We start from the raw sequence: 26,778 nt of genomic DNA, 5'->3' as shown, positions 1-26,778 counted from the left end.
ACGACACAACACGCCCCCCCTTCGCAATCTTTAACCTGTGTCGTCAAACGGCGAGGTTTCTGAGACACATTTGATGCAAAATATTGCCGGCGTAAATGTCATGTGAGGACTGGGGCTCATATCACGGTCATCATTCATGAGCGTCGGCCTATCGTGTGATTCAGGTATCTGCTTCTTAGATGCAGTTCCATTTTCGTTTGGACACGATTGTCATTCGGGGTTTTGGCGCGCCTGCTCAAAAGTGACACGGAAGTGCGCGCGGTAGTGAGGCTTGACCAAATCAACAAACCCGACAGAGGAATTCGGTTGGTCTTCTTTTAAAAACTGGCGCAGGTTATCAATCACTGGCGCTTGTCGACTGTCTCCTGTTTCTGCTGCTTCCCATGCGTGATGTTGTTTTTAAACGTTGTTATTGGTGACAATCCAAGCGAAGTAAAATAATAAAACAAGTGGCTGTTTACGAAATTAACATGGCATGCTGTACAGTTGATGGATGTATGGCCAAGTAAAACAAAGTTTTAATCATCATCAGCTGATGCTTTAGTTAAAGACATTGAAGACAAAGCAACATACACTACAGAAACAAAAGAAACACTGTAGAAAACAGTATAAGTCAGGACTTCCAAATGAAGCATCGGGACGATTCCCTGTTAATTTACTTATTAGATTTTAATACCAGATATCTGTTACTTATATCTTAGCTTGCGATCAAGAATGTTTTATTTATTTCAAGTGATTTCAAGCTTATTGTAATTTATAAACTAGTGATATGCTGTTGACAATATATTGTGCACTATATATGTATGATATATGTCCATTTCCATTCATATTATTTTCATGTAACAGTTGGCGATGGATGGCTGCACCCACATCATCCAAATTTCAGGGATCAAAGACCGAGAGACGAAAACAGTTCTTGTCAAGGGAATTCTGAGGCTGGGTGGAAAGTACATCAGTGGTTCGGTGAGTCGTGGTTCATGCTTTTCAATAACAGATGAAACTAAGTATTTTGTGGGACATGTCGTGTCAAATACTTTGATAGTGTTTCAATTTATTTTGACAAAGAGAAGTACTGCTTATCTTGCAGGTCTATCAGAGTGCCATTACCCACCTCATAATCCCCCAGGTTTTGTCGAGTGAGAAATTCTTAGCGTCTTGTGCAGCAGGTCAGTTGCAGTCTTTTTATTTTATTTTGTGTTATCAAGCTGTTCTTACTCATTTCTAAATTTTAAAAGTACTCATATGAAGATGAAAAATACACAATTTTCTTACAATTAAAAAAATAAAATTGCTGTTTACTCTTCAGGAAAGTGGGTGGTGAAGCCGGAATATGTTTTGGACAGCATCAAGAACGGATTGTGGCTTCCAGAGGAACATTATGAGATATCCCTTTGCAAAGACGGCTCATCTGACTTTTACCCATCCAGAAAATGGAGGGAGCTAGTGGCAGATGGAGGAATCCGAGGTGCCTTCCAAGACTGGCATGTTCTTCTTATGGTGCAGGATCCTAACCGTTGCTCTATGTTTAAGCGGTAAATGCCTTCATGAAGTCATCTTGAAATTCTATCAGAATAATAACAAATATCCATCTCTATTTTTTTTCAGTCTCTTAAACGCTGGCTGCGCAAAGGTTTATGATTCTTCTCCTCCTCCTCCTGCATCCATTACACATGTCTTGGCCAAACCTGAATTAAAGGACTCAAGCGTCTGCGGTAGTCCTTGCTACCCTGTCAGCTACATTGTCCAATACTTATTTGGCGTAAGTTTCTTTTAGCTGTCTGTATTTTTATTACAGTATCTTCTGATACTGTCAGCAACTGTGTCCTCCTGTGCTGTGATTCTTCCACCCCAAGACATTCCCAAAACAGACCGTTCTGGACTCCTGCACCAATAGGGGGCTTAACACAGCAACCATTCAGTAACACCCTGCGTGTTTTAACTTTGACAGAGCAAATGCTTGGATATGAGTATCTCCCTGCTGCATGATGATGGACAAGCGGAGGGTAATTTTCTAGATGATGACGACTACTCTGACGTGGAGTCAGTGCTGAAGGACTTTTCTATTAAGCAAGAGGTACGTCAGAATATATTATTAGTGAATGTAGTGAATTGATTTTGTTGCTCATAATCCCTTTAATAATTTACTTCAGGGACGACCGAGACTGTGCTTCCTTGAGTTTCTGGGCTATCGTGATCCTTACCGTTCAAAGTCACAGGTAGACAGGCGTCGGAAGTCGCACTCTATTCTTGATCATCAGCTCTGAAATAACCATGTGTTTCATCAAAAAGATCAGGTCATTCAATTTCTTTTATGTCATACATTTCAATGAAAAGTGACATCAGGACCAAGGGCGCATCATAGTCAGGTCACTGATTTAAACGGCACTGTCTGCTGATCTGAGAGCTGTGATTGGCAAGCCTATTAACATTACTCTGCGCCGCACGGTCCATACATTACCCAAGTGGATCTCCATCAGATTGCTATTACGCGCCTCTTGTCTTTCCATTCGATACTCTCAGAGTCCATGTGCTATTTGGCAGTAACTGACAGTCAGGAATGACCTCCAGGAACTTCAGATCCAATTTTCATTACCCTTCTGCCCTTGGCTTTTGTTTTAGCTCTGCTTTACATTCCTCTCTTTCTTTCATTCTTTTATTCATGCCAGATTACAGACGTTGACTTGAGAAACATCGGCATCATGATAGAATGTGGCCTCTTCAAAGAAGCTTTGGACTCCATCAGAAGTGAAATGTTTTCTGGATTCTGGCCTCCAGCACCGTATATGGTCTCTTTGTTGGAGTTTGCAATGCAGGTATGACCCAAAGTCCGGGTTGGCACGACACTAAAATTGCAACTCAGGAAGTATTAAAAAAAATGCCAAATACATAAAAAGGCATTAAAAAATAGTAAGAATTCGGTAATTATATTAAGTAATACGAACCTTTAGACAGACATGTTTTCAATTTCAGTGCAAAATAAGTAGCTTTATGTACTTCATCTTCACATGTGCTGTCTGATAGCTCATGCACATAATTTCATTGTTTTTCAAACACCACTGGTAGAGTTGGCTGTAACTTCTTGCCATAGATTTCATTGCAGGCTGTTTTCTCTCGGCTGTCTGCATCTTAAATAGAACATGTGAGACGAGTCATGTCAGTGAGCTAAAGGCTAACAAGAAAACAGCCAACGGAACCTTTGAATTATTTGGAAATCTAGATGGTAATTCAAACCAAAATAGTGCCTTGATCAGCTTTTCTTAAAACAAAATTGTGTTGCAGGGAAACGCCTCGCTAGTATTTCTCAACAACTTCAACCATGTCATGCACCGCCTTCTCATTTCCAATCCCCCGTGGATCGCTCCCAACGCAAGGAAAAAGTATTTTTCCAAAGTGCTACAGTGTCCTCAGTGTAAGGGCGGCCTGTGGCCTTTTCTGGAGTCAGTCATCAGGTGCGTCTCTAGACTTGTAGTCCACTTCACATAGTGTATCCTGGAATTTATTGTCTCTCTCTCTCTCTGTGTCTCCTAAGTTACTGTGTTTCCGGTGTGTTCACTTGTCACCAACTGCCAGAACCCACGGCACCGACGTTGTTTGACGTTCTCTCTGACCTGCTTGGATTTGTTTTGAAACTCTTCCAAGCAGAGTTCCACGCTGTATTCACTGGGTAAGACCTGCGTTATCTTAAAGAACTACCTTTGTCTTCTCTGGTTGCTGGAAATCAATATGGTTGGGCAGAAATAAGTCAAACTAAAGCATTAACATTTGGTGAAATAACAGTTTGTAAAACTATCATTTGTAATATGTTTCTTTCTTTTAAGCGATCTTTTGCAGTTGGCCGATTCAGGAGATTGTAATATTCCTGCTTCAAGCACGTTGCTCTATGGAACTTTCTGGACTGTGTGGGAGCGTAGCACCCTGTTGTCTCGCGAAGTAAAGCGCCTCATCCAACTCCTTTCCCTGGCTGCTGCTGAGGTATAATGTGAAATTTGCATTTCTTAGTCTGTGAAAAAGTGAAAATAGTGTTCAACGTCAGTATTGTTCTCTGACCTGATATTAGGATAATATGCGTGTTTGTTATCACTCAAGGACATGGCAGAAAGCAGCAAGAAACAAAGAAAACATGTGGTGTACACTTTGCTGGACCTGCTGTCTGTGCTGGTGGAGTTCTGGTGTCAGCAACACTTCAAACTGAACCAGAAACTGGTTGCGAAGGGATTGAAAGACCTTGCGGAGTTCTTTGCTCAAAGCAGCCAAAGTATCAGATGTTCCTTTCAGAGTAATCAAATATTTATCCCTCTCAAATGATATCAGATGTATTTCCACTGTGTGCGTGTGTCCCTCCTCTAGAGCTCTCTGACACTGTCCAGGCAGAACTGGTCGTCCAGGTTCCCTCCAGTCGGCTGAAGTTGGAACTGGGCGATGCCGTCTTTCGGAACATGTGCTTCATGAAAGGGTTTACCGTGGGAGATGATGCCCTGACTCTCAAGAAAGTGGTATGTTTGAACCCTTAGGAGGATCTGTGTAACGTTCTGGGATTGTATTTTCGTTAAAAGCCGAAAAGTATGAGCTTTGAGTCAAATCTTTCTGCTTGAAAAAGAAAAGAATGATCGCCGTACTCTTCCTTTTTGTGCAAAACATCTGGCTCCGTCACGAATGGTTGACGCCTTTGAGCTTTTAATTTTCCCCCCAAAGACAAAAATGTTCACTTTTATTGTAAGGGCACTTTGTGTGTGTGTGTGTCTGTGTGTGTTGATGCTACTTTTTGATAGGTGACGTCCTACCTTCCTGCTCTGGGAAGGTTAGCTCAGAGTCCCCACGGTGCTCACCACAGGATGCGACACACCTCCCACAGCTGCACCAGCCTGGATCCCAGCTGCGGGTCAGTCGCACACATCTGCCTCTCCACACCGCTATTAGTCTCAATGACCTGAAGCCAAATATGTAGGGTGATACATGCCAAACTTCCCGGACAACTCATCAGTCTTTATCGCAGTTGTATTTTTCTTTGTTCCCTTGATAATAATATGGAAGCAGTTTGAAAAGTTATTTTCATAGAACTTCTACAACTGATCTCGTCGGCTACCACGACTTACAAACACATTCTTACGCGGCTGAAATACACTGATGATTTTCGGGACGAAAGGAACAAAAGAACACCTGGCGAGTGTGTTTTGCAAATGGACATTCACGTCTGAGGCGCAAACATGTAGTGACAGAGGGAAAAGTGGAGCGAGCCAAAAAGAGGTCAGGCAGACCGTGAGGACATGTAACGGGTCATCCTGAGGTCTGATCCTATCGCTGTGTATTGGATGACATGCGGGGTGCAAAGAAAGCTCAGACCCCCCTTCGAGTCCCCCTCCACCCCACTGAAAAACAGACCAACTTTGATTTGAACAAAAAGCCCGGCTTCAGTCAGCTCATGATGTTCCTGTCAGGCCTTTTGAGTCTTCCCTTCCCACCAGCCAATCTCAGCCTTCAATCGTGCCTCGTCTCCTCCTTATTTCATCTCCCCTCACATAATAAATCCCTCCTTTCCATCTTGAATGTGATCTCACACCCACACTCTTCATACCACGTATCAGACATCTGCTGCTCTGCCAGCAGGTAGTTGGCCCGGAGAAAGGCAGCAGTCACCAGGGAGTAAGTTCATGCAAAGGCTACTGGTTCATGCACTGACCAGATATTTTTCCACTTTGTTTTCTTCAGTTTAATAATAATACAGCTTACTGAACCTAAAACGTAAGTAGAATTGGTGCATTGGTTCTGATAAAAAAAAATGTCATTATGAAAACGAAAAAGGAAATGTATCATTTATATTTAAGGGATAAAATTGTATTATTAATGCTTCGTCGGCTGTCATTTGGATAAAAATGTTAACGTTAATACAGGAAATACAAGAATATTGCCAAAAAAACGGGTGTAATATAAGACATTTGAAAATAGTATTATGACTTTAGATTATGTTTATGATGTGCATGTTTTATTTGAAAGAATATAAAATATTATATCTAAAAAATAATATATATTTACCAGCCCAAAAAAAACAAAATTTTGAGAGAAAATAATGTGTACTGTTATGAAAGAAAATATAATTAAATACAAAGTAGATTTAGAGTCATTTGAATCTATTTTCATTTTTATTATTATGGATTTTACCATTGACCTGACATGGCCTGTCAAAGGGCAACACAATATTCCGATCAAATATGGATTAAAAATCTGGTTACACATCTTTGAAATGAAACTAAGGTAAAGCACGAATTACATTACATACTAAGCCTCCATTCTCCAGCTTCATAGTTCAGTCATACAATCCTGGCCTGGACCTGGAACTCTTTTTACTTGGAATGCTCTGGATATAATGGACAGTGAAGGTTAGCAATAATACAACACATCTTTTGCCTGCAATTTGAAATAGAAAAAAAATTGGTGCTGATTTTCCAATGGACAGTTTTGAACATGGACAATGAGCTTCAGACAGCTTCAGTAAAAAGAGTGATCTACCAAAGCTTTTGGAAACGGCCTGTGCTACAAGAGACCAGTTCAATAATCATCTGATGTCATCATTCATGGCCGAGAAAAACCTTGTCTCCGCTCATAGTTCAATCACACTATAAGTGGCAACAGTTGGAGTCAATGTTTTATGTTGAATTAGTATGTGCAACTTGACTCTGATCGGTTTAAGAAAACACCATAAATGCTGTGCACCTGTGATTGACACCTGTTATTCAGAAGGTAATGCCCAAAAACTGTAGGCTTTCTAGAGGCGACACAAGCTTTCTGAAAAAAGGCAACATGGCCTTCCTTAAGGGGTCCAACTGTTTGGTCGATGGTCTTAGGATGTCGACATTTCCATCTGATATTGCACCCTGTTTCCTCAACCTTCACTCAACCTTCTGTGATCATTTCGTATTCCCATATGTTTCCCACTCCTCCAACGCATCATATACAACTGAGGGACCCTTCATGCGCGCCAACCTTCGCACACTTGTGGACGACTTGAGGTGGCGGCTCCAACTGATGGTCTTAAGAGCACTTCACCAGGGAAGATACAGATGGGTGTCAATACATGCTTCACCTATACTGTACCGAGTCAGTGCTAGAGGAACCTCTTCTCTGCCTTGCTCCTGCTAATAACAAGCGTCATGACAAGATCTGTGTTTCCTCCTCACTGCTGGGAGTTCCTTCCTGGCTTCTGAACAAGCCAATTACCAGGGAACAAGCTTCTGCGCTGTAAAACGGATGGCACTCCTCTTCAGTGCAACACACATGCACAGACACCTGTCAGGCTTCCTGCAGGCGCGTCTCCTGTAACCGCTCACAGGACTCGTGACAGCCCACAGCTATTAGCATGCCGCCTCTTTGAAGAGGCTTCACTTTCTTTTACTAGTTATTCCTCCTAATGTGCTTGCTCACATCAAATTCCTCTTTTCTGTGTTTGAAGCCTTAAGTGGGAGGAAAAGTGCTTTGGAGACAGGAGTGTGTGTGTGTGTGTGTCCAACGCAGTAGTAGATTGGCAACAGACCGACTATCATGATGGCTTATTGTACCTCAAATGGGTCGTGTGTCACTGTTTAGGATCATGAAGGTTGGCGCCCTTTCTACACTTCGTATTGGTGCTGTACAGCTATGGATTACCATGGGAACTCAAGAGTGCACAATAGTTTAGTCCGCCTCACCATTTCTGTGTTCCCTCTTATCGCATGTGTTCTCTTGCTTCTTTACAGAGGTCAAGCTGTCATGAATGGGTCAACTCAGCGGAAAGGACACATCCCTAGAGGCTTGAACAAGGTCAATGCAGCAGGTATGAAGGTCGTACGAAAGTGGACACTTTACAGCGGGACACTTTCCAAGGTTTAACGCTATATGGTCAGTTTCAGAAAAGTCATCCAATAATAATGATGTTTTCCCCACTGCTTTTGCAGTGTCCTTATAGCGATTGAGTCATTCGTATTGGCACGAGTCAGATAGGCCTTTAGGTCTCAGATAACTTCCTTTGTTGGTCACTGTAACCAGGGAATGAATGCATTGCATTCATTGCAGCACCGCAACTGCTTGAAAATGCTTGGCACTCCAAACTTCCCCCAACAACAACACGCTTCTCTAGCCAAGCAGTTTGTTGCAGCGCCTCATACAGGCCTGGCATGTGTACTACTGTTCTGTCCTTTCCAGTGGATCCCTTCCAAAGTGACTCTATTTACAGAGCACTTTTTTAAAATCCCTTGGAAAAAGATTGGATAGAAAGATATCACTCCACGTGGATGTAGCCGATGACTACACGTGTTTTTGGGGCCACCATACATTTTCAAGGCCATTTCAGTTGAGCTGACTTTTAGTGGGTGAACAAGGGTTTGTTCACTCTCTCATCACTGTGAGGAATGCTCTGTTTCACTGCAGCTCTATATGTCTTTAGTTTTGCCATACAACTTTCTTGGCATGAGCACAGGTGGCGCTATAGCTTGTTTTTGTTTTTTTTTTGGACATAACAAATTTTCATAAAATGTGAAGATTACAATACGCAGGTGGATTTTCCACTTAAATGTCATTTTACATCAATTTGAAAGCCAAGATGATGGTACTGCTGTACTGCTTGGGCCATGGCGCTCGCCTCTTGCTGCAGTTCTCCTGACCTTTTGTACCTGACTCTACACAACAGATAATGAGGACTAAATTATTGAGCAACACAGACAGAGTTGGGCTCACGATGAGTCAAAACATGACAAAAACTAAACACCCATCTTGTATCTTCAGTTTATGAATACTAGAAGTAATTAGGGAAGTACTTCAAGTATGCCGCCATCGAGTTGGTGGACCTTTTGTGTGGTACTCTCTGTGAACTCACCAAGGTGTCAGAGCTCATATCTCCCCCTGCACCTGATCACAAAGGCCCTGTGCCGGAGCAAAGCAGGGATGGAGGGTAACGAAGGGGGAGGGGGGGGGGTCATAAGCTGGAGACTCAAAGCTGTCGGCATGTGTTGTTGTTCCCCTACGTGATCTTTATACCGATGTAGCCAGCATTAATTTTTGATGAAACATCAGCACTGCATCCTTCCCTCTCGCCCTCTCACTCCACTCCCAGTGTCTCTCACTCGGCCTCACAGGTTTGCTCCCTCACACATGTGAACCTGCTCTCTAATATCCACCTCGGCTTGCCACATCTGTCTTCCCTTCTGGAGACTTCCTTGTTAAAGTAGATGATATTGGTTGAGGGATTTGGGAGGAAGTTCTCAGTTTGAGATCTCTATCGTTTATAAAAAAGAAAAGTCTTGAGTCTCTTTGCGAAAATTCCGTGTTTAAACTAGGAAAAAGTACTTTCTTTACAGCCTTTCTTATATTGATAGTGCTGGGTCTTGCTTTCACTTTGTTTGCACTTATATTTGCTCCTCTGACTTTTGGTACCACTTGGTGTGTTCCACACAAGACTCTTAAATTCTTGAACTTCTTTGCTTAAAAAATATGTCAAATGTCAAATTGAAAAATGACCATGCGACTTCCATCCCAGGTGTTTTGCTCCCAGGTGTTTTGATCTCCTATTTGAGAGGTGCTTCAGTTGCCACAGTTAGTTGAGAGCAAAGAGCATCTTTAAAGGCATCTATAGTGACGACAGGCCATGTAAGTGCCACGGCTGTGCTTGATATTTACGAGTGAAACGGGAGTGTAAAAGAAAAGGTCCTTCTCCTGTTGATAAATGCTATGCATGCTTTTACCATAGGAGAAAATGAAATTAGAGCCATGAGTGATTCAACAGTGTGTGGATTGGTCCTGCCATTCGCAAGAATGAATGCACATGGATTGTTGTGGAATGCTGCTTGTTAACAGTGTTTTCGAGCTTCACCAAAGAGGGGGAAGGTACTACTATACTACTATATATTCTATATATATATATATATATAAACGCTGGAGCCGATCCCTATGGCAGAGGAAAGCAACACGCTGGAGATGGACACCCACTCACATACACACTCTACTGACAATTTAGAGTCACGTCTGTATCTGTTTGGATGGAAGCGCGGGGGCTACTCACAAACTCCATCCACAAAGGAGTCATGCCCAAAACCGATATCAAACTTCTATCTGTAAAGGTGGTCTGCTGCGTATTTCAATTTCTTACCATACTGAACTTGGATATGTTCTATCTCAAATACTTCTAGTACTTTCAAATATGTCACTCCCTCTTTGCTCAGTGGGCACCAGAGAGGAGCCCCAGTACAGGCGTGGCATCCCTGGGGATCCAGTAAAGCACTGATTTAGGCTTTGCAACCCTGCATTGTACTGCGAGCACAGAAGCACTCATGCTTGGCCTTTAACTTCCCTCTCAAGACCAGCCATACATGACATGTTGGGGCTCTCTAGTTTGGATACATTCCCGAGGAACCATTTGAAAAAAAAGACGGCCATTCTGTTAAGGAAGGGCGTTTTTGAGTGTTTGATGATGCATGATAGAAATTGGTTGTTGGATTTCATTTGTTGATTTTACTCTGACACGAAGACCGATTCTGACCGACCCGTTTGAACTCTGGGATGTGAAGAGAATCCTTTCAAGGGTCTTTGTGCAAAGCCTATCTACCGTAACCTTCTTCCACATAACAGCGGAAGCAAGGCTTTTGTCTCGCGGTGATATTCATCAACTTGCCGACCATCGTCACATGAACTTTGTTGAGCTCTGTGTGTACATCCGTACTAATTCCACCGACTAGAAAGGGCACATTTATTCAACTTACATTCTATTTTTCCCTTCGAAAGACCCCCCTCCGATCGTTCTTAATTTGCATCCATATTAGTAGGTCATACTTTTGTAGGTCAACCATTCGGGGTATCGCTGCAGTTGGAGAGATTTTCATGCGTTTACGATATCGGGGGGGGGACAATGGGCAGGACATCGGGCACACCCTAATTTCGGATTCTTCTCTTTCGCCCCCTCTCTTTTGGGTGTGTGTGTCCGTAGGAGAGACCCTCCTCCACAGAGCCTGCAAGAGGAACCAAGTGGAAACCGTGCTTCAGATCCTGGCGCTTCCTGGCACGGACGTCAATATAAAAGGTAGGACTCTCTTCTTCACCCGTAACCTGGTTTCTACCGGAAACATACCGCATTTTCCCTGTTTGCCCTCGTGTTTTGTCGAGTAAAAAAAAAAAGAAGCGAAAGCGTGCGTCATCATTGAGGTTACCCTTTAGCTGAAATGGGAAGGGTGTGTCTTAAACGCCGGGATGAGTCGAGATTTTTCAGACACTTTTCCAAGTGGTTAAACGCCTTTTGATATTTCTGAGTGACTTTCTTTGCTCCCTTTAGGTCAAATATAATTACATGCCCTCCTTCTTTGAGGAAATGTGCTGTTTTCAAAGGTTTCTGCGATTTTGTAATCACCCTTTAATAGCAAGCGAAATTAACTTGCCGCACAGGAGGGAGCTGGTGTAAAAGGTGATGCCTCAAAGTGATCTGGAAAGAGCTACATGCTGAATTTTGTATTGCAGCCGATTGCTGAAAAAGGCCTGTTTTAACTGATGCTGCCAACTGTGCAATGGGTTTCAACATATAAAGAAATAGGTAGTGTTTCTATCTTTACACTGTTTATCTCATGAGTCGCCTTGAATCGCTGATCACTTGTTTATGAGAATAGCAAAAATGAAAAACTTCTCATCCCAAAAGAACTTAAAATATGCGTCACATGCTTTGCTATATTTCCAACAACAAAGGAATTAGATGTGAGATTCTCTGGAATCTCTGTCCATTTAAAGCTCAGAAAATGAAGATGTTATTGGACGTTTATGCTGAAGTTTCACTTCTACTTTGTGAATTTATTTCATCTTGAGTCAAGTAATCTAGGACTAATATACTTTCGGCTGAATTAATATCATGTGGTAAACGTAGGCCATTTCTGATCAAGAAGAAGGATTTTCTACATGATTTTTAACTTCTTCAAAGTTCAGTTGCTTGAATTGCTTGTGAATCTGTTGTTCATCTAGATCACATGGGCTGGTCCCCTCTGCATGAAGCGTGCAACCATGGCAGCACAGAGTGTGTGGAGGCATTGCTACGTCACCGGCCCATCCCTGTTATTAACAGTCTGGTGGATGGAGTCAGCCCTCTGCATGATGCCTTGCTCAACGGGCACATGGATATTGCCAAAATGCTCCTCGAAACAGCAGGTTGGTCGACATTACTTACAAACAAATGTCAGTTCTTATCTGTTGGACCCACATCCATCTGTGGATTGTGAAGTGATGGTGTGTTCATGTTATCACCTTTTGTTGCAGGTAAGTGTATATTAGTAATAAAAAAGAAGCTTATTCAAAAGTTTCAGCTGGAGACGACCACTGATGCTGAATGTTTAAGCTAGTTCATTTGAGTTAGTTAATTTGAGCACATTTTGAACCATTCTATGCATGTAAGGGTCTGACTCGACTCTGCCTGATTTGGATATCAGAATGATGTTTCCCGCCACCAGCGAACACAATGAAAAGGAGCTTTAACATAACAATTTTCTATTGTTGCCGTTTAACTTTAATAGGGGATTTTGAAATGAACCTCTGTGTCAGTTTCTCCTGCTCCCTGTAGTTGCTATGGGACCACAACTTCCCTTGTCTCCTCCTTTTCTAACTCTACTCTTTGACATAAAGAAGCTCACAAATGTTACTCAGATTGATGTTGCAGGTGTAGAGTGGTTGGTAGAGTATGGTTACGTACTGTTAATAGTTTATATACCGTGAATTGCAGACTATAGAGCGCACCGGAATATTAGCCACAGCCACTAAATCAAAGAAGTAAAATACATCTTGTTGTGAAAATGAGACTGACTGAAACTTGACTTGAACTCCTATATAGAGCTCAAAATGCACTGTTTTCGCCCGCGTGTCCAAAGTTCCGACACCACAGCCGGTCTCAGCTGCTGCTTCTCGTCTACGGTCCTCCGGGAGATCGACTCTGTTGGCAGAGCTGCGGACACATGGGCGAAAACAGCATATTTGGATGCTTTAAGATAAATAAGAAACCTGTGACAAGGCTCAATGTTTTGGTAGCATGACACTGTTTAGCCTGTTAAAATCAATATAATAGCCGCATCATGTTATAAACCACAGGGTTCAGACTGCGAGAAAAAAGTAGTGGCTTATAGTCCAATTGGTTTGCACTTTTAGATAGTCACTAAGACAGGAATTTGCATTACAGCAGCCAACACAATTTCATTCAAGCATTCGTTCTCTTGAAGACAAAGCTGAGTAGGCCTACTGGTTTAAGAAAAAAGTCTCTTCGTGTGTGTTGCCATCACAGTGTCCGCTGCCTGACAGCAGTATAATAATAATGGCTAGTCACGCTTCAACTCTTGCTTTCTTTCAATGGTGTTTTACGGCAGAAAAAACAGCTTTGCATGGGAAATAAACACCTCGGCTCCAAAGGAAATGAAATTCTTCAGTTCTAGCAACAAGGGAAAACTGATATTAATGTTTCACTAAAATAACAAGAAATTAATTGCGCTCAGTTTTCGGGAGCCACGTCCCCTGCTTTATTACCGTTGGAAATATCAACCTAAACACTCAGCGTGTGTCAGCACCCTCGGCTTGTCTTCATAATCTTCATGCAGTGTCTGTCTAAACAGATTACACTATCACCTCAAAAGATGTCTGCTAATGTCTCCTTGACAAGATTAGAGGAGTCAGGCTTGGCAAAATTCTCGCTCTGGTTTTCTGTGAAAACATCTCACAACAGAGACGGGTTGTGCGACTGAATGTTTGCGTGTCAAATACTGTCTGTGCTCGCTGGGGTTGAAGCGAGCGTGACGTGTGTCAGAGCCCACGAGAGGATGGCGCCGCTGTGTTTATGGCGGCAGGTGAAAAAGAGCGTGCGTTTTTAGAGACGGGGAATTCATTTCTTTCTTTTTTTTTTTTTTTTCCCCCAGCATAAACCAAGTCTAGCGTGCAACATGCAGTGGCTCATCTTCGCTGGCTCCTCAGTTGGACTAATTATAGTTAATTTCATTCAACTTTTCCATTAACATGTGCACTTATTCTGTCCTCAAAAATAAATTAGACTGGGATTGTTTGGTCCCGGAGAGGAGACCAAGAGAGCTCTCCTTCTTTTTTTCCTTCTGCAGACGCTGAGGTAGAGCAAATTAAAAGAGGTCAGAGGAATAAGCAGCTATCTTTATGTATAAAATGAGAGGAGGAGGCTTGTGTGTGTGCGCGCGCCCACCGACTGTGCGGTGTGTTGTCTCAACTGGCTCTCTATTCAGGGATAACAACAAAAAAGTCACCCACAGGCTTGAAAATTACACTTCTTTGTCTCTGTGTGTTTTTCTTGTCTCAGCCGTGCCCTCACCTCTTGATGCAGATTGTCTCAGAAGCCACGGCAAGAAGACAACTGCTCACCTGACTGGAGGTTCTTGCGTGATCTCCTTGCTATAAACACCTAATTTTATTGTACTTCCCGAATTTAACTGCGTAAAAATCATCCCTTTTATTATTATTTTTTTTCAATAGAGCTCTTCATGTGGCTCAGACTATCACCCTAAAGGATTATGAAATATTCTGAAGGCTCAATCTCCCTCTTCTCTGGAGCCTGCGAGTTCTACAATATGTTTCTTTCAATGAAACGTTCCGTACGTTGTCCTAGTTGTTTCAAACAGACAGCCTTGCTGGCAAGAGTTTGGCAGGCCATAGAGGGCAAAACTAAAACTGGCACACCAACAAAGCCTTATTTGGGGAGTGATCTCACCCCTTTGTACGCCTGTCTGTTTGGAGGTCTGTGCATTGTGTGTTGGTGTGTGTGTGTGTGGCATAAATTGTAAGATGGATCCTGCCCCTGCCCCCTCTACCTCAGACCCCAAGGCTTATAAAGCTGGCAACAGAAAGATGCCATGGTTGAGGGCAAGGCTAACTCTCCCTCCTCTATTTCCCATTGCCGAGAGCCATACCACATAACTGTGTGTGTGTGTGTGTGTGTGTGTGTGTGTGTGTGTGTGTGTGTGTGTGTGTGTGTGTGTGTGTGTGTGTGTGTGTGTGTGTGTGTGTGTGTGTGTGTGTGTGTGTGTGTGTGTGTGTGTGTGTGTGTGTGTGTGTGTGTGTGTGGCTGCGTGCTTTGTAAGGCGGCGGGATTGGACTACTCACATATGCATGTGTATGCAGGCATTAATATTTCCCTGCACTTCTATAATGAGAGAATGCTGATGTGCAGTTAACCATCCCTCTGTCTCGAGCGCTTGTGTGTGTGTCCCTCAGCTGGTAGAAGTGTTTAAATATTGCAGGGTGGTCAGGGCAGCGGGGACTCTCCGGATTGGAATGGAAAATGACTCCGAGCCGTTAGCTGCGCTGCTCAGAACTGGCACACACTCAGTCACACAATCGCATTGATGGTCGTATTGGTGGGGAGCGGAGGATGGGAGGGAGACACCTTTCAGACACGTCACGCTCCGACCCAAGTGTTCTGTTCGGATGTCCTCGAATATACTGCTGCGATGGTGCTGGAGGCGGGCGATCTGGGTCATTTGTTTTGTTATGCTCCGCATTGTTTGGACCATGACCATGGGCTTTTGGGTAGGCTGCCGAAATACATATCTGCTGGCTGGCTGCTCTCCTCTGTAGAGACAGGGGTTGGTCTGGCGCAGTGTAGAACCTTGTTGTGTTTGTAAGACTTATGTTCTGCTGGATTTCTTTTGTGTAAAAATAGAGGGGTGTGTATTGGCAGGTATCTTCCAATGTCTAATACGTGTCGCAGTACAGGAGTGGTGGTACGGTACAGTGATATACTGTGATACTGTAAGTTCATCAATGTTTTGGAATAAGACCCATCATTTTAAGGGCAAAAATCAGATAATGCAGAACAATATAACAAGTCAGTCCATTTATTTTCAGTTAAATGTCGCTCTCCAACAGAGCAATGATTCGCTCCCTTCATCATCAAAATAACTTCTGTGTACGAAAAACACGTCACAAATGCAGCAGCGTATCGAAGTGTCTATGTATGAAATATTGATATAGCGATCCTAAAATATCAAGACAACATCACACAATGTAGCGTTGCAAAACTTCAACAAAATTATTGATGCAAGTATCGCGATATTTGAGCGTATCAATATTTTCTAACACCTAGTCGGCTAAGCGGCGCCAACCATTATATATGTTGCTCTGAAGTGGCAATATTTCAGTCAGCGGTTTGGAAACAGTGTTGAGAACTGAGAGAGCAAGCACGGCCAAGTGCCTCGAGATGTTCAGGTCGGCCCACTAAGTCATTGCTTATGCCGATGCTTCCAGTGTGATCAACATCTGGTGCCGTAGCTAAGGCGATTGCGCAATGTTGGCTAGCCAGGGAGCTCAATGTGATGAGGTCAACATTTGAGGGTTTGGACGGTAAAAAATAGTGGTTTTCAAGATAAGATCCAAAGACATCCATTGAGAAGGAAAGAAGCCTACGAACAAACAGAAAGCTAAAGAGATGTTTCGGTCCTACAACGCTTGTTATGATGAAGTCGAGACGGAGAAATGAGTGTGAGGTGATTCAGGTGACCTTTCCCGGCCGATACTGCAACACTGGCCCAGCTTCATTCCTCATCTACATCTTCAACCCGCGCGCGCCAAATGGCTTTGTTTTCTTGAGCAGGAAATGACAACAAAAGTTTCCTTTGTTTAATTCTACTATTTTGTTGTTTTGTTTTTATTTGGTATAATAGCGTAGCATCTGTGAAATAAATAAAGAGGGGAGGGCTTGCCATCAGCGCTGTTCTTTATTCACTTGGATTCTGTCACATCTCATGTGAGCTACACCAACAACACACATGCTTGATCTGGTCCCTGCAGATCTTAATGTGAACTAGTGTTTGTGGAGCAGAAAGATGTCATTTGCTCTGTGGCAGAGGGAACACAGGGTCCCTTCTGACTGTGGCAGTCGGTCATGATTTGCTTCTTTTTGTTGTCTATCTCTGTCAAAAAATATATATACACACACACACAGAGTGCATTTGAGACTCCAGAACCTCTTCACTGTAAACCTAGTAAACAAAGTTCATTCTGCTCAGCAGTTATTTCCCTGTGGGTCCTGAACCGGCAACTGCGTGTTGAGTACAAGTGCTATTAAAGGTGAGGATGTGTTTGGAGCCCCCAGCTTTACTTCTGTGTTGATGTTTTCACCGCAAGTTTCTTCAGGCTGCATCTCAAGGACTTTTCCTTGTGAGGAGTTTTTAAAAAAAAGCCAGCGTCTGGCTGACTTTTTTGAGTGATTGTCAGCATTTAAACTCGCAACAGTGAGCGTTTTAAAGTCACTGACAACAGCATTCAAATCAACCTCAGTTAATGGAGTACGACTTTCACAAACAACATTTATCGGTGCTGTGATGGACTTACGGCCTCTCATCCTAAGTGGCCTGGATTTACTCTGTAATTCATGAAATTCGTGGAAGAAAATGAATGAACGCATCAGTTTGAGTTGTGTAGTGGTTAGGACTGAAGCCGAGAAGGTCTGAGGTTAGAATCCAGCGCGAGGCGACGATGGCTTCTAGAGCGCTTGTGTGTTTTCCATGTGCTTTCCAGGATTTCCTTCCATAGTATGTGGCGATCTGTCCAAGGTGTCCCTTACCTCCCTCCTCTGGGAACTTGAAAGGGGATATGCAACCGAAAAAAAGTGCATTTGAACTCTCCAGAGATTGAAATGTGGTGTGTTGTAAGTACTATATTGTTTAAAAAGCGTTTTGTCTGAGGGCCCTTACAAAGATGTTGACAGTATCTGCATCAGTTCTGTGTCTGACTGGCCTTTCATCCACACAAAATAATCGATTTCAGTCAATGACATCACAACTTTTTGATACCGGCTCCCAGATTTGATAGTTCCTGCAACACATTTTTGCACCCAAATTGAAATTTTTGACTAAAATGTCTTTGCCCCACCTCTGCTTCCGCAGTAAGTCGTCAGATCACAACAACAACGGCGAACAACACAGTACTGGGGGTTCAGCTCTTAAGCTAAATATTAACAAATGTGGTTTTTGTTTGCTTGTCATATCGGTTTTGTTACCATCTTGTGATTTGTGTACAGCGCAACCTCAATATTTATGTGCGACTCACTTCTCACCAGTGTTTGAGAGGGCGCTGCAGCGCCACGTGGAGGCCTGGCATTTGTTTTCATTGACTTTTCTGGGTCACACTTTTTGCTTTTCTATAGCTGTTGTTAAAGAAAATGTCTTTATTTTTGGTCATGGTGTTTTACACTTGACCTTTTGTACTGTTGTCCAACTTATTGAGGTGCTCGATTATATGCAAACTATTGCTGAAACCTCTTCATGTTTTCATGTACATTATAGAGGAAAGGTAATAATGGAACATTTTGTCATTCATTTCCAGTTGAATCCCTTCATTGCCTTTTAGTTTGAACCCTTTTACCAACTTGTTTGTGAAGAATTTGTTTGTGCTTGCCTTTAGCTTTTCCTGCAGCCTACACTTGCCCTCTTCCACCTGGATCAACCCAAACACATTCATGAGGGCACCTTCCCTTTGAACAGCAAAGATATTGCACATGCCTCCTATTGAAACCAGGATTTTCTTTTCACAAGGGTCAGTAAACATGATGTGAAATTTATTTTTCAAACACTCAGATGAAGTTTTTGTTGCGTGTTTATTTGTGAGGACTAAGTGCTAACCGCGCTGCGTTTCAATGCTAAGTTAGCTTCTTTTGTCACGTTTGATGATGAAGGTGAAAGCAGATTGACCATCGCCGAAACATTAATGTTTGGTCGGCCGTGAAAATATCTTTTTCTTTGCAACAACCTTGAACTCCCACTTTCAACAAACACGCTGGGGCGCTTTTTTCTCTGCTGCCTGAATTAAAGCAGACGCACACAGAGCCCGAGTGGCACGTTGGTCACATGCTTTCTTTCTCACTCTTTTTCATTTAGATGAAGTCAACAGCCAGTGCAAAGGAAAGTTCAGGGTCAGGCGACTTTAATCAGGACGTTTGATGAAACACTTTTAAATGTTGCGCTTAAGACCTTTTGGGAATGTGCTAGTGTTATTTCATATTGTGTGATGACATACCAGTTAGCCACCTCTGATACCTTCAAACATCCATAACGCCACAGTTTGAAGCCGTGAGAGTGTAATTCCAAATGCCAGCATTTAAAAAACAAAACTGAATCCAGTTTGGATGAAGGTGAGTTATACGCATGAAACATTTTAATTAAATTCTATTCTATTCTATTCATCCCAACAATCAGAAGGAAGTTAGTGTTGCCTTGAGAAGGCCGTCCTTATCTTTAACACTCACAAATCCTTTCACACACATTTTATTCTTATTTTAAGACAATCCATAAGTAACAGATGCTAAACTTTTTCTGCTCTGCGTGAAGACTTTTTCATAAATTGCTCCACAAAATGTATATTTCATATGAATGTCAAAAAAAAGTTTCGAAAATTGATCATTTTCAGTCATTGGATTTACTACTACTTTAAAAACAGATATTTTCATAGTTTTTTGTTGCTTTTTTTCACAATCCAAAATGAGTAATGTGAATTTTTTTGTTTGCTTACCAGTAAAAATAGTTTTAAAAAAAGTTAAAAGTTGAACCATGTTTATCACAGAGAAACTTTTTGCCTTAATTCCCAAATTATTATTATTTTTATGAGTAAATATTGAAATGGTTCAGTCTTGCAAGTCAGTAGTGTTTTCATGGTTGACTGTGCTCCTATCCAGTCCCGCGCTAAACGTTGCAGTCAGAAGCAGTGGCAAGTTGAGCCTGTGAAACATGGCATTTGTGTTATAATCATTCAAATATATGTTGTTGATACTACAAAAATGTTGCCTCTGTTGAGTAACGTGAATAAACCAGCACTTCAAGGCCACCTTAAACATCATTCCAGAGTGAACTTGTGATGGACAGAGACTTCTTTTGCTCACGTTCACGTCAGCGGATAAGAGACTTTTTTTTAACGTTCCGGAGTCTTGTTGTAGACGTTATCCACGACACTGCTGAGGAAACAACGTGTTATCCAGCGGCATGTCATGACATCACTGCTCATGCACGTATCGAGTGGAAGTGCAGCATCTGTGATGCTGGAAGCTGCTTCTTCATCCTAAACAGTGACAAAGTATTTCAAGTGCTCACCTGCACTCCAGTTATGTTTGCATTTCATTGTGTTACACTTAAATGAATATTTTATTTGCCACGCCGACAATCATATTCAGGGGTTCAGAACACTGCAAATGATGCAAACAGATAAAATAAAGCGCACTAAAAGAGTCTTTTCCTGCTTCAAAAAAAGGAAGGTGTTCACTTGAGCACAAGGCAACACGGTGATAATATCGATAACAGTGACATTGGCTAATAATAACAAAAATGGTCAAGCACTGTGACCAAAAAAGGGGTGGTTTTCCTCTTCCCTCAGACCATGTGTGAGTATTTCAAAACTGCAAGACTGTCAGACACACTAGACCAGTACACGCCCGGAGACGATCAGCAGTACTTCCCTTTCAAAGGTAGAAAAAGATTGTGTCACTGATACCTGCACTACTTCCAGCTCCAAATCTTCTCTTGTTCTTGCTGCAGTTCCTATCACTTTACTGGATTATGGGGCAGATATCTGAATGGATAGCGAGTCCTTCTCTAGAACCACATTGCTACACGGTTTTAAAGTCATATCCTGACTTTAAAACCGTGTCTGAAAAATGTATTTCCCAATGACCAAAATATACATATATGAATACCTCCAGGACCAGTGGCATTTGGAGAGATGTGTCACTAAAATACAAAAAGCTGAACTACAATTTGGAAACCTTCCATGTCCCTTGAAAAGTCAAGACATTTTCACATTTGTGATGGTCAAAACGATTTAAGTGCTCATCGTGTTTGGAATGAATGATAATCTGGATCTCATTCTTGCTTTTCCAGAAACAAAACAATGCGGTAACTTCTGTTTCTGTCAGAAATAAACATCCAAAACCCTGCTCCAGGTGAGGGTCAAAGGTACAAATGTAGCAACTGACAACAGTAGTGCGGCATGAATGCGGCGGATGTGTGCAGAGACTGAGGGGATATGCAGATGTGCCACGTTGCCCATGCGACTTCCTACTAAATCTTGCAGGACCCGCTCATTAGGATGACTTCATTAGTGAGACTGAGGTTTCTTAAACAGATCGTAGTGTATTAAGTGTTTTTTTTTCCACCTCTGGAGGTTGGCTCATTTGGCTCCCTTGTCTTTTCTGACTAGTTTTCAGACTCCGTTGATGAGACTGTCACTTCTTGTGACTCCTAACATTTAACGGGGAGTGAATTCAGAATATTTCCTTTTTTCTCTCTCAATTTTCTTTTTTTTTTTTTTTTAAACCGTGGTTTCCAGTCGCTAGCGAGCAGCTCCCTGTGGATGTGTGATGCGGTGCCACTGGCTGCAGTTCACACACTCGTCCTGCCTCCCTTTTCCAGGCGGCGAAGGAGAGCGAGAGGGAGAGAGAGGATGTTTACCATGCTGTGGAGGTGCCTGCTTCCCAGCTTGTCTTCCTCAGACCAGAGACAGACACACAAGGGGGAGGGAGCACTGCATCTTTCTTCCTCTCCTTCCCTCCCTCCCTCTTTTTAGTGCCAGTTTTCCCCTCCTCCACTCTTGCTTTTATATTTCTTGTCTTCGCCTGCCCTCTAAAGGCCAAAGGGCGTTGCACTTTGTGTGTGTGTGTGTGTGTGTGCTGGCTTCGCTCGCTGGCTGGTGCATCAGCTTTTCCTCAGGATGTGAATTCCCTCTCTCTGACAGAGCGGAGCATCTTCTCGTGCACACACATACACGTGCATCTAAAGGACGGTGTAATTACCCTGTGCTCTCGTGTAATCCCCCCAGGTGTTGTCTTTATCTCCTCAGCAGCATATATGACACCCACTGCCAGCACCTGGATTCACTTCAGTCACTAACCTGCGCAAAACCCAACCTTGGTTTGCATCTTTAGGTGCTTTTCTAGGGTGTTTTCCAACTGATGCAACAATCATTACTCCCAAATCATTTGTTTTTGCCTCTGAATTTTATTGGAATTTAACTGACGACTACTGTCTTGGAACTGGTGTAACTGCAGTATATGGTGAAGTACAGACTCAAGACTTGAGCCAAGACAGAAGAGTTTTTCTTCATGTAATTTGAGGCTGTCCAAAATTTGAATGGATAAACCCAATGTTTTAACATGAAATATGAAGCAGTCAACCAACAATAACATCAGGAAAATGTGAACGCACATTAAGAGTCTGAGGTGCCGCTAACTTTAAATATTTATTACGATAAATATTTTCTTCCTGCACAACAACTGTATATTGATCAATTTATGAGTGAGGATTAAGTGATATATTCGTTTTATTTTGCGAAAAAGTTGCTGTTCTTAGACTGTTTTGGTGGAATTACTTGAGCTACAAAGTAGCTTGTTATCTAAAACTAAAGATGCAAACTTAAAAACTCATCATACTGCATCATTTGAAGTCTAAACATAATTCATGATTAGGTCTTAAATTTGTTTCTAAAATGTAATAGCAGACCATAAAATAACATTTTAAGCATGTCATGTCTTGATGTGATCACTCTTTTCCCTATTTTTAGTTCCAAAATTCAAGTCATATTTAAGTTTTTTTTTTTCATGTTTCATGTCCCTTGCGACTTGTAACTGTCCACTCCTGAACTGGTTGGTCAAACATGTTTTTCCAAGCCTTCAGTTTGGCACACGTGAGAGGTTCATTGGGTTTAAATGATGCGCCGTGTCGCACCGACAGGTGGATGCATCTATCCCAGCTACTTGGGGCGAGAGGCGAGGGTCGCAGGTGCATGACAGACTCAACCCTACCGAGTTAACTGCCTGTGAAAAGGTGTTCCGGCTCAAAAGAAACACGCCACGTCGGCTCGTCTCTCGTGGTCAAGTTGATCCAATCGGAGCTCTCACGTCCTCGACTGCTGCCCCCGATGGCCGACCCCTGAATGTGAAATTCCCTTGCTTATGTAAAAGTTTATGTAGATTAACACTTCAATTTATGCAGATTGAGTTTTCGCCACTCAGGCTTGAAGCACTAAAAGGTAGATGAGTGCTGACCTTCCCAGCTAACAGCTACGTGAGCTCTCACCGATTATCTCATAACGGCGACACACAGTGGCTGAGAGCGATGGAGAGCAATTTAGGGTTTCATAATGTTCCATCTTTCAACAGCCTCATTTTAAGTGGCGCTACTATCTGCCTTTTTGTCAAATCACTGTTAGGTGGACTCACAATAGCTTGGTAGTTTGTGTCTCAGTGCAACCCCCCCACACACGCAGATCGTTCTCCGTCCTTTAAAACGCCACGCTGCCCGCAGCCCCGCTGAGCCTGTCAAACCGGGGAAAAAAAAAACTGCCGGCGGTGGTATCAAGCAGCATTTCTTCCGCCTGTGTGTCACAGCGAGCCTCCGCACAGCCGTAAACTTGCTCACAAGTGGCAGCCGCGCTGCCGAGGTTGAACAGTCAAGTGTCGTCGAGAGCATTTTGCCATAGAAATGGGTCTATCTGAAAGCAAACAAAGGGCTCACACTTGACTCGACCCACTCGGTGCCGACTAAGTGCGGCAGGCCCGGCCACCTAACACTGTAAAAATGGCTTTCAGCCGACAAAGCACCAGAGTTGGAAGAGCGTAATATCACTATTATAACTTTCCCACTTTTTGTGCAGGAGAAAAGCCCCTGCTGCGACTTTATAAAGGTCGATGGGAATTCTTGAATGTTGTGTGTATCGATACACACACCCTCCTGGGTTTGTCTGGAAATGTAGATGTTGATCAGTACACGTCGAGACGCTGTCATTATGGATGAACACTAAGCCGTCTTTTTCAATCTACCTTTCAAAACCCCCCTTTATTCCACTCTCCTACTGTATCTTTGGAGACGGTGACCTGTTTCCGACCTCGTATTCTCTTCCGAGTTTCAAACCGAGTGGAGTTTGGGAAGCCTTCAGTCGACTTTTAAAGTCTTTCGCTTCCTTTCTGTCACCTCCTTTGCTGTACCTGCAGAAGCATATTAGCATGTGAAAGATCTTTGTAATGCCGTCTTGATGTTGCCCTCCGTTTGGCCCTTAACACTGAGCAAACATGTGAAAGGAGGCTGCAGAATAGTCCGACATGAACATGTTTTGAAGAGAGCTGCGGTGAGTGTTTCTCACTAAAGAATCAAGGCTGCTTCTGTTCTATACACTGGGTTGAATACGACATAACTTTGCTCATGACACATTCAGATTTGTTAGGTCCATTGAAAGCCGCAAACTTGAGGTGTGTTGCTTCATCAAGCGCTGAAAGATTTGTGTCTGGTGGACCGTTTTTTTACATAAGAAACCTCGGCAGATGCTTCAGGGAAAAATACTACATTCACACATTTGTAAAAAGAATCACAGACTCAGATGAACGTGATAATAGGAGGCTTGTTCCTGTCGTCTTTGCTTGCGTTTGACTGACATGTGGAAGAAGTGACCGGAGATAAATAGAGAGAATAGAATTTATGACTCTATATTAGTTTATTCATCAGCCTGCTAACTATGGTTGTGTCACCTTATTTCTCACTTTATTAAGCTGGCTTTTGTAACAGTGGTCGCCCACATCATCTTCACCTTCATCCACATGCAGCCTTCTCTTCAGTGGTTTAAAAAAGAGGCTTCAAGTTTTTATCCTATTGAGGTCACTAGTTTCTTGACCCAGTTTTTCCAAATCAATTCAACAACACTCCACCTGATGAGGAGGATATGAATTCACCTGAACCTAGAGGTGTCTGAATACCAACTATAACTCAAGTCCAGATGATGAATTCTATTTCACCTTCAATTTCTCTCCTTGAGCTTTGTTGCGTCGAGAACCCAACGCGAACAAAGGCTCCTCATCAGGTCTCTAGCTCAGTTTTTTTTTTTGTGACCTAGCCGTCACACAGTTGAGGACAAGTGTCAGGCGGAGTTAGTGCTGAGGTGAGCTAAAAGCTGCCGAGGCCTGAAGAGAGAGCTGCTGCCAACTGAAATTCTTCACAGGGACTTTGTATGTATGCGTGTGTCCATATATCTTAAGGAGGGTTGCAGCCCTCCTGTCACTTATTTTCACTCACTTTATAAAGAAATGGCTTCCTAATCTTGACAACACACATCAGCATTGTCTTAGGAAAATTGATACATATATATATATATATATATATATATATATATATATATATATATATATATATATATATATATATATATATATATATATATATATATATATATACACACACCAACATGCACCAACACCACAAAAAGTACAATACATGATAACCTGCAAGGTGGAAAATTATTCGCCCAATACACGTTTGAATTATTTGTTGGAGCGTTATTATAGCGAAAGCTGCTACATTATACAGGTACAAAGCACGTACGTGCCATGGACTATTTTTTTAAGTGAAACATAGTAGATTTCTGCCAGACCAGAAAGCGACATTTAACACTTACTTTTCCGAAATCTTTGACCACTTTCTCCTTCAGTCATTGGGTCCTAGGCAACAGCAGCCTCGACTCTCGCCCTCTAACTTCCCTTGTGGTTTATGTAGTCGTGTTGCTTATGGCTTCATGTTCTTGTGTTGTAGCGACTGAATTTGTTGCAGATGTAGTGAGTTAATGTTCTTGTGTTTTGGTGCATTTGCTATGAGCTTTCCCAGCGACCGTATATATGTATATGTAAGCAAAATTAATTTCTGAGATATGACGACTTGACCAATTGAAAAAATGTTGTCTTACATTCTGAGCTTCAGTTATCACAAAATATCAGACTTCTGATGTCTTTCACTCGTACTACCTGACCCATATTGCACAGCAACAGTTGAGGAGCCCACAAATGTCTGATCAAACATGGGTTGGTGACGTCACCTGTGTCCCTCCGTCCCTCAGGCTCCTGTCTCCTCCAGCCAACAGGCAGCGGTGGCATTGCAGCACTCGATCTGGTCTCATCCGTGGACCAGCGCAGCCAGCTCCTCCACTGTGCCCAGACAGGTGACTGGAACTTGAGAGGCAACACAGTATCCAACAAGACCCTTCTAGAAGCTGGATCCACTCTGCTGATGCAGATTATTCTGAACTACCTGCAGGAGACCGGTCTGCTCACACACCTGCAGAGTCCAGGAAACCGGTTGATCAAGGCCCTGGGGAGACTGTCGCCACAGGAAACGGCTCTACAGTGGACTGAGCCACGAGCCGTCAGGTTGTTGGAAGACGCTCGGACAATGTTGGAGGTCGGCCGAGGAAAGTACCTGGACCAGGTGGCTCAGGCTGTGAAAGACTTTAGAGGAGATAATACCGTGTTCCTGCTGGAGCTACTGGAGAACCTCAAGTCTGAGGTGGAGTCTCTGCAGGACGGCCTGTGAAAAAAACATGTCATTTTTAACACGTTGTTTGCTTTGACTGTGTGATTCATTTGTTTCATATTTAAACTGTCACCTAATAAATAATAAAAAAGTTATATTGGGATTCATTCATCTCCGTGTGTGACTTGTGTCTCTCCATATGTGTGTGACAACGAGAAAAAAATGAACTGGTCAAATTTAAAAATGCACTGAGGTTTGGAAAAGTCTGAGGAGAGACTGGGTCGCAGCATGTGAGGTCCATCAGCTCTTGGTTTGAGAGTCACCAACGTGGTCTGGAAGTCTCCCGGCGCAGACAGCAGTGAGAAATGAGCCACTTCCTGAAGCCGAGCATGAATGAAGACGGGGGCTCAGGCCTGCGCTTGGGCTCGCGGGTGATGTCGCAACGGAAGAAAACGCTGGGAGTCGTGGGGTTAACCTGAAATATGAGCATGATTGGTGTTCCAGACTAAGATAA

General features: G+C 42.7%; 1 protein-coding gene across 5 annotated transcripts; it reads left to right on the top strand.

Annotated features, from left to right (window-relative positions):
- Window positions 1–27: 27 nt before the first annotated feature.
- On the top strand, window positions 28–26,420 carry slf1 (SMC5-SMC6 complex localization factor 1). Of its 5 annotated transcripts, XM_053871004.1 has the most exons (19): window positions 28–164; window positions 847–963; window positions 1,088–1,166; window positions 1,307–1,532; window positions 1,606–1,759; window positions 1,949–2,074; window positions 2,151–2,216; window positions 2,667–2,813; window positions 3,280–3,449; window positions 3,530–3,664; window positions 3,819–3,972; window positions 4,087–4,255; window positions 4,348–4,493; window positions 4,770–4,879; window positions 7,728–7,804; window positions 10,946–11,038; window positions 11,962–12,144; window positions 25,852–25,953; window positions 26,049–26,285. In XM_053871004.1, the coding sequence occupies exons 2-19, from the start codon at window positions 853–855 to the stop codon at window positions 26,144–26,146; spliced, it is 2,346 nt and encodes a 781-aa protein (XP_053726979.1). In that variant the 5' UTR covers window positions 28–164; window positions 847–852; the 3' UTR covers window positions 26,147–26,285. The 5 variants fall into 5 exon arrangements, with proteins under 5 accessions (XP_053726979.1, XP_053726975.1, XP_053726978.1 ...); XM_053871000.1 differs by having other exon boundaries at window positions 25,852–26,420; XM_053871002.1 differs by lacking the exon at window positions 28–164 and adding an exon at window positions 195–305 and having other exon boundaries at window positions 25,852–26,420.
- The last annotated feature ends 358 nt before the right edge of the window (window positions 26,421–26,778 follow it).

Source organism: Synchiropus splendidus, chromosome 7, assembly GCF_027744825.2.
Source record: "Synchiropus splendidus isolate RoL2022-P1 chromosome 7, RoL_Sspl_1.0, whole genome shotgun sequence".
Taxonomy (NCBI): Eukaryota; Metazoa; Chordata; class Actinopteri; order Syngnathiformes; family Callionymidae; genus Synchiropus; species Synchiropus splendidus.
The sequence above is the reverse complement of the archived record's forward strand: the minus strand, read 5'-3'. Positions and strand labels throughout refer to the sequence as shown.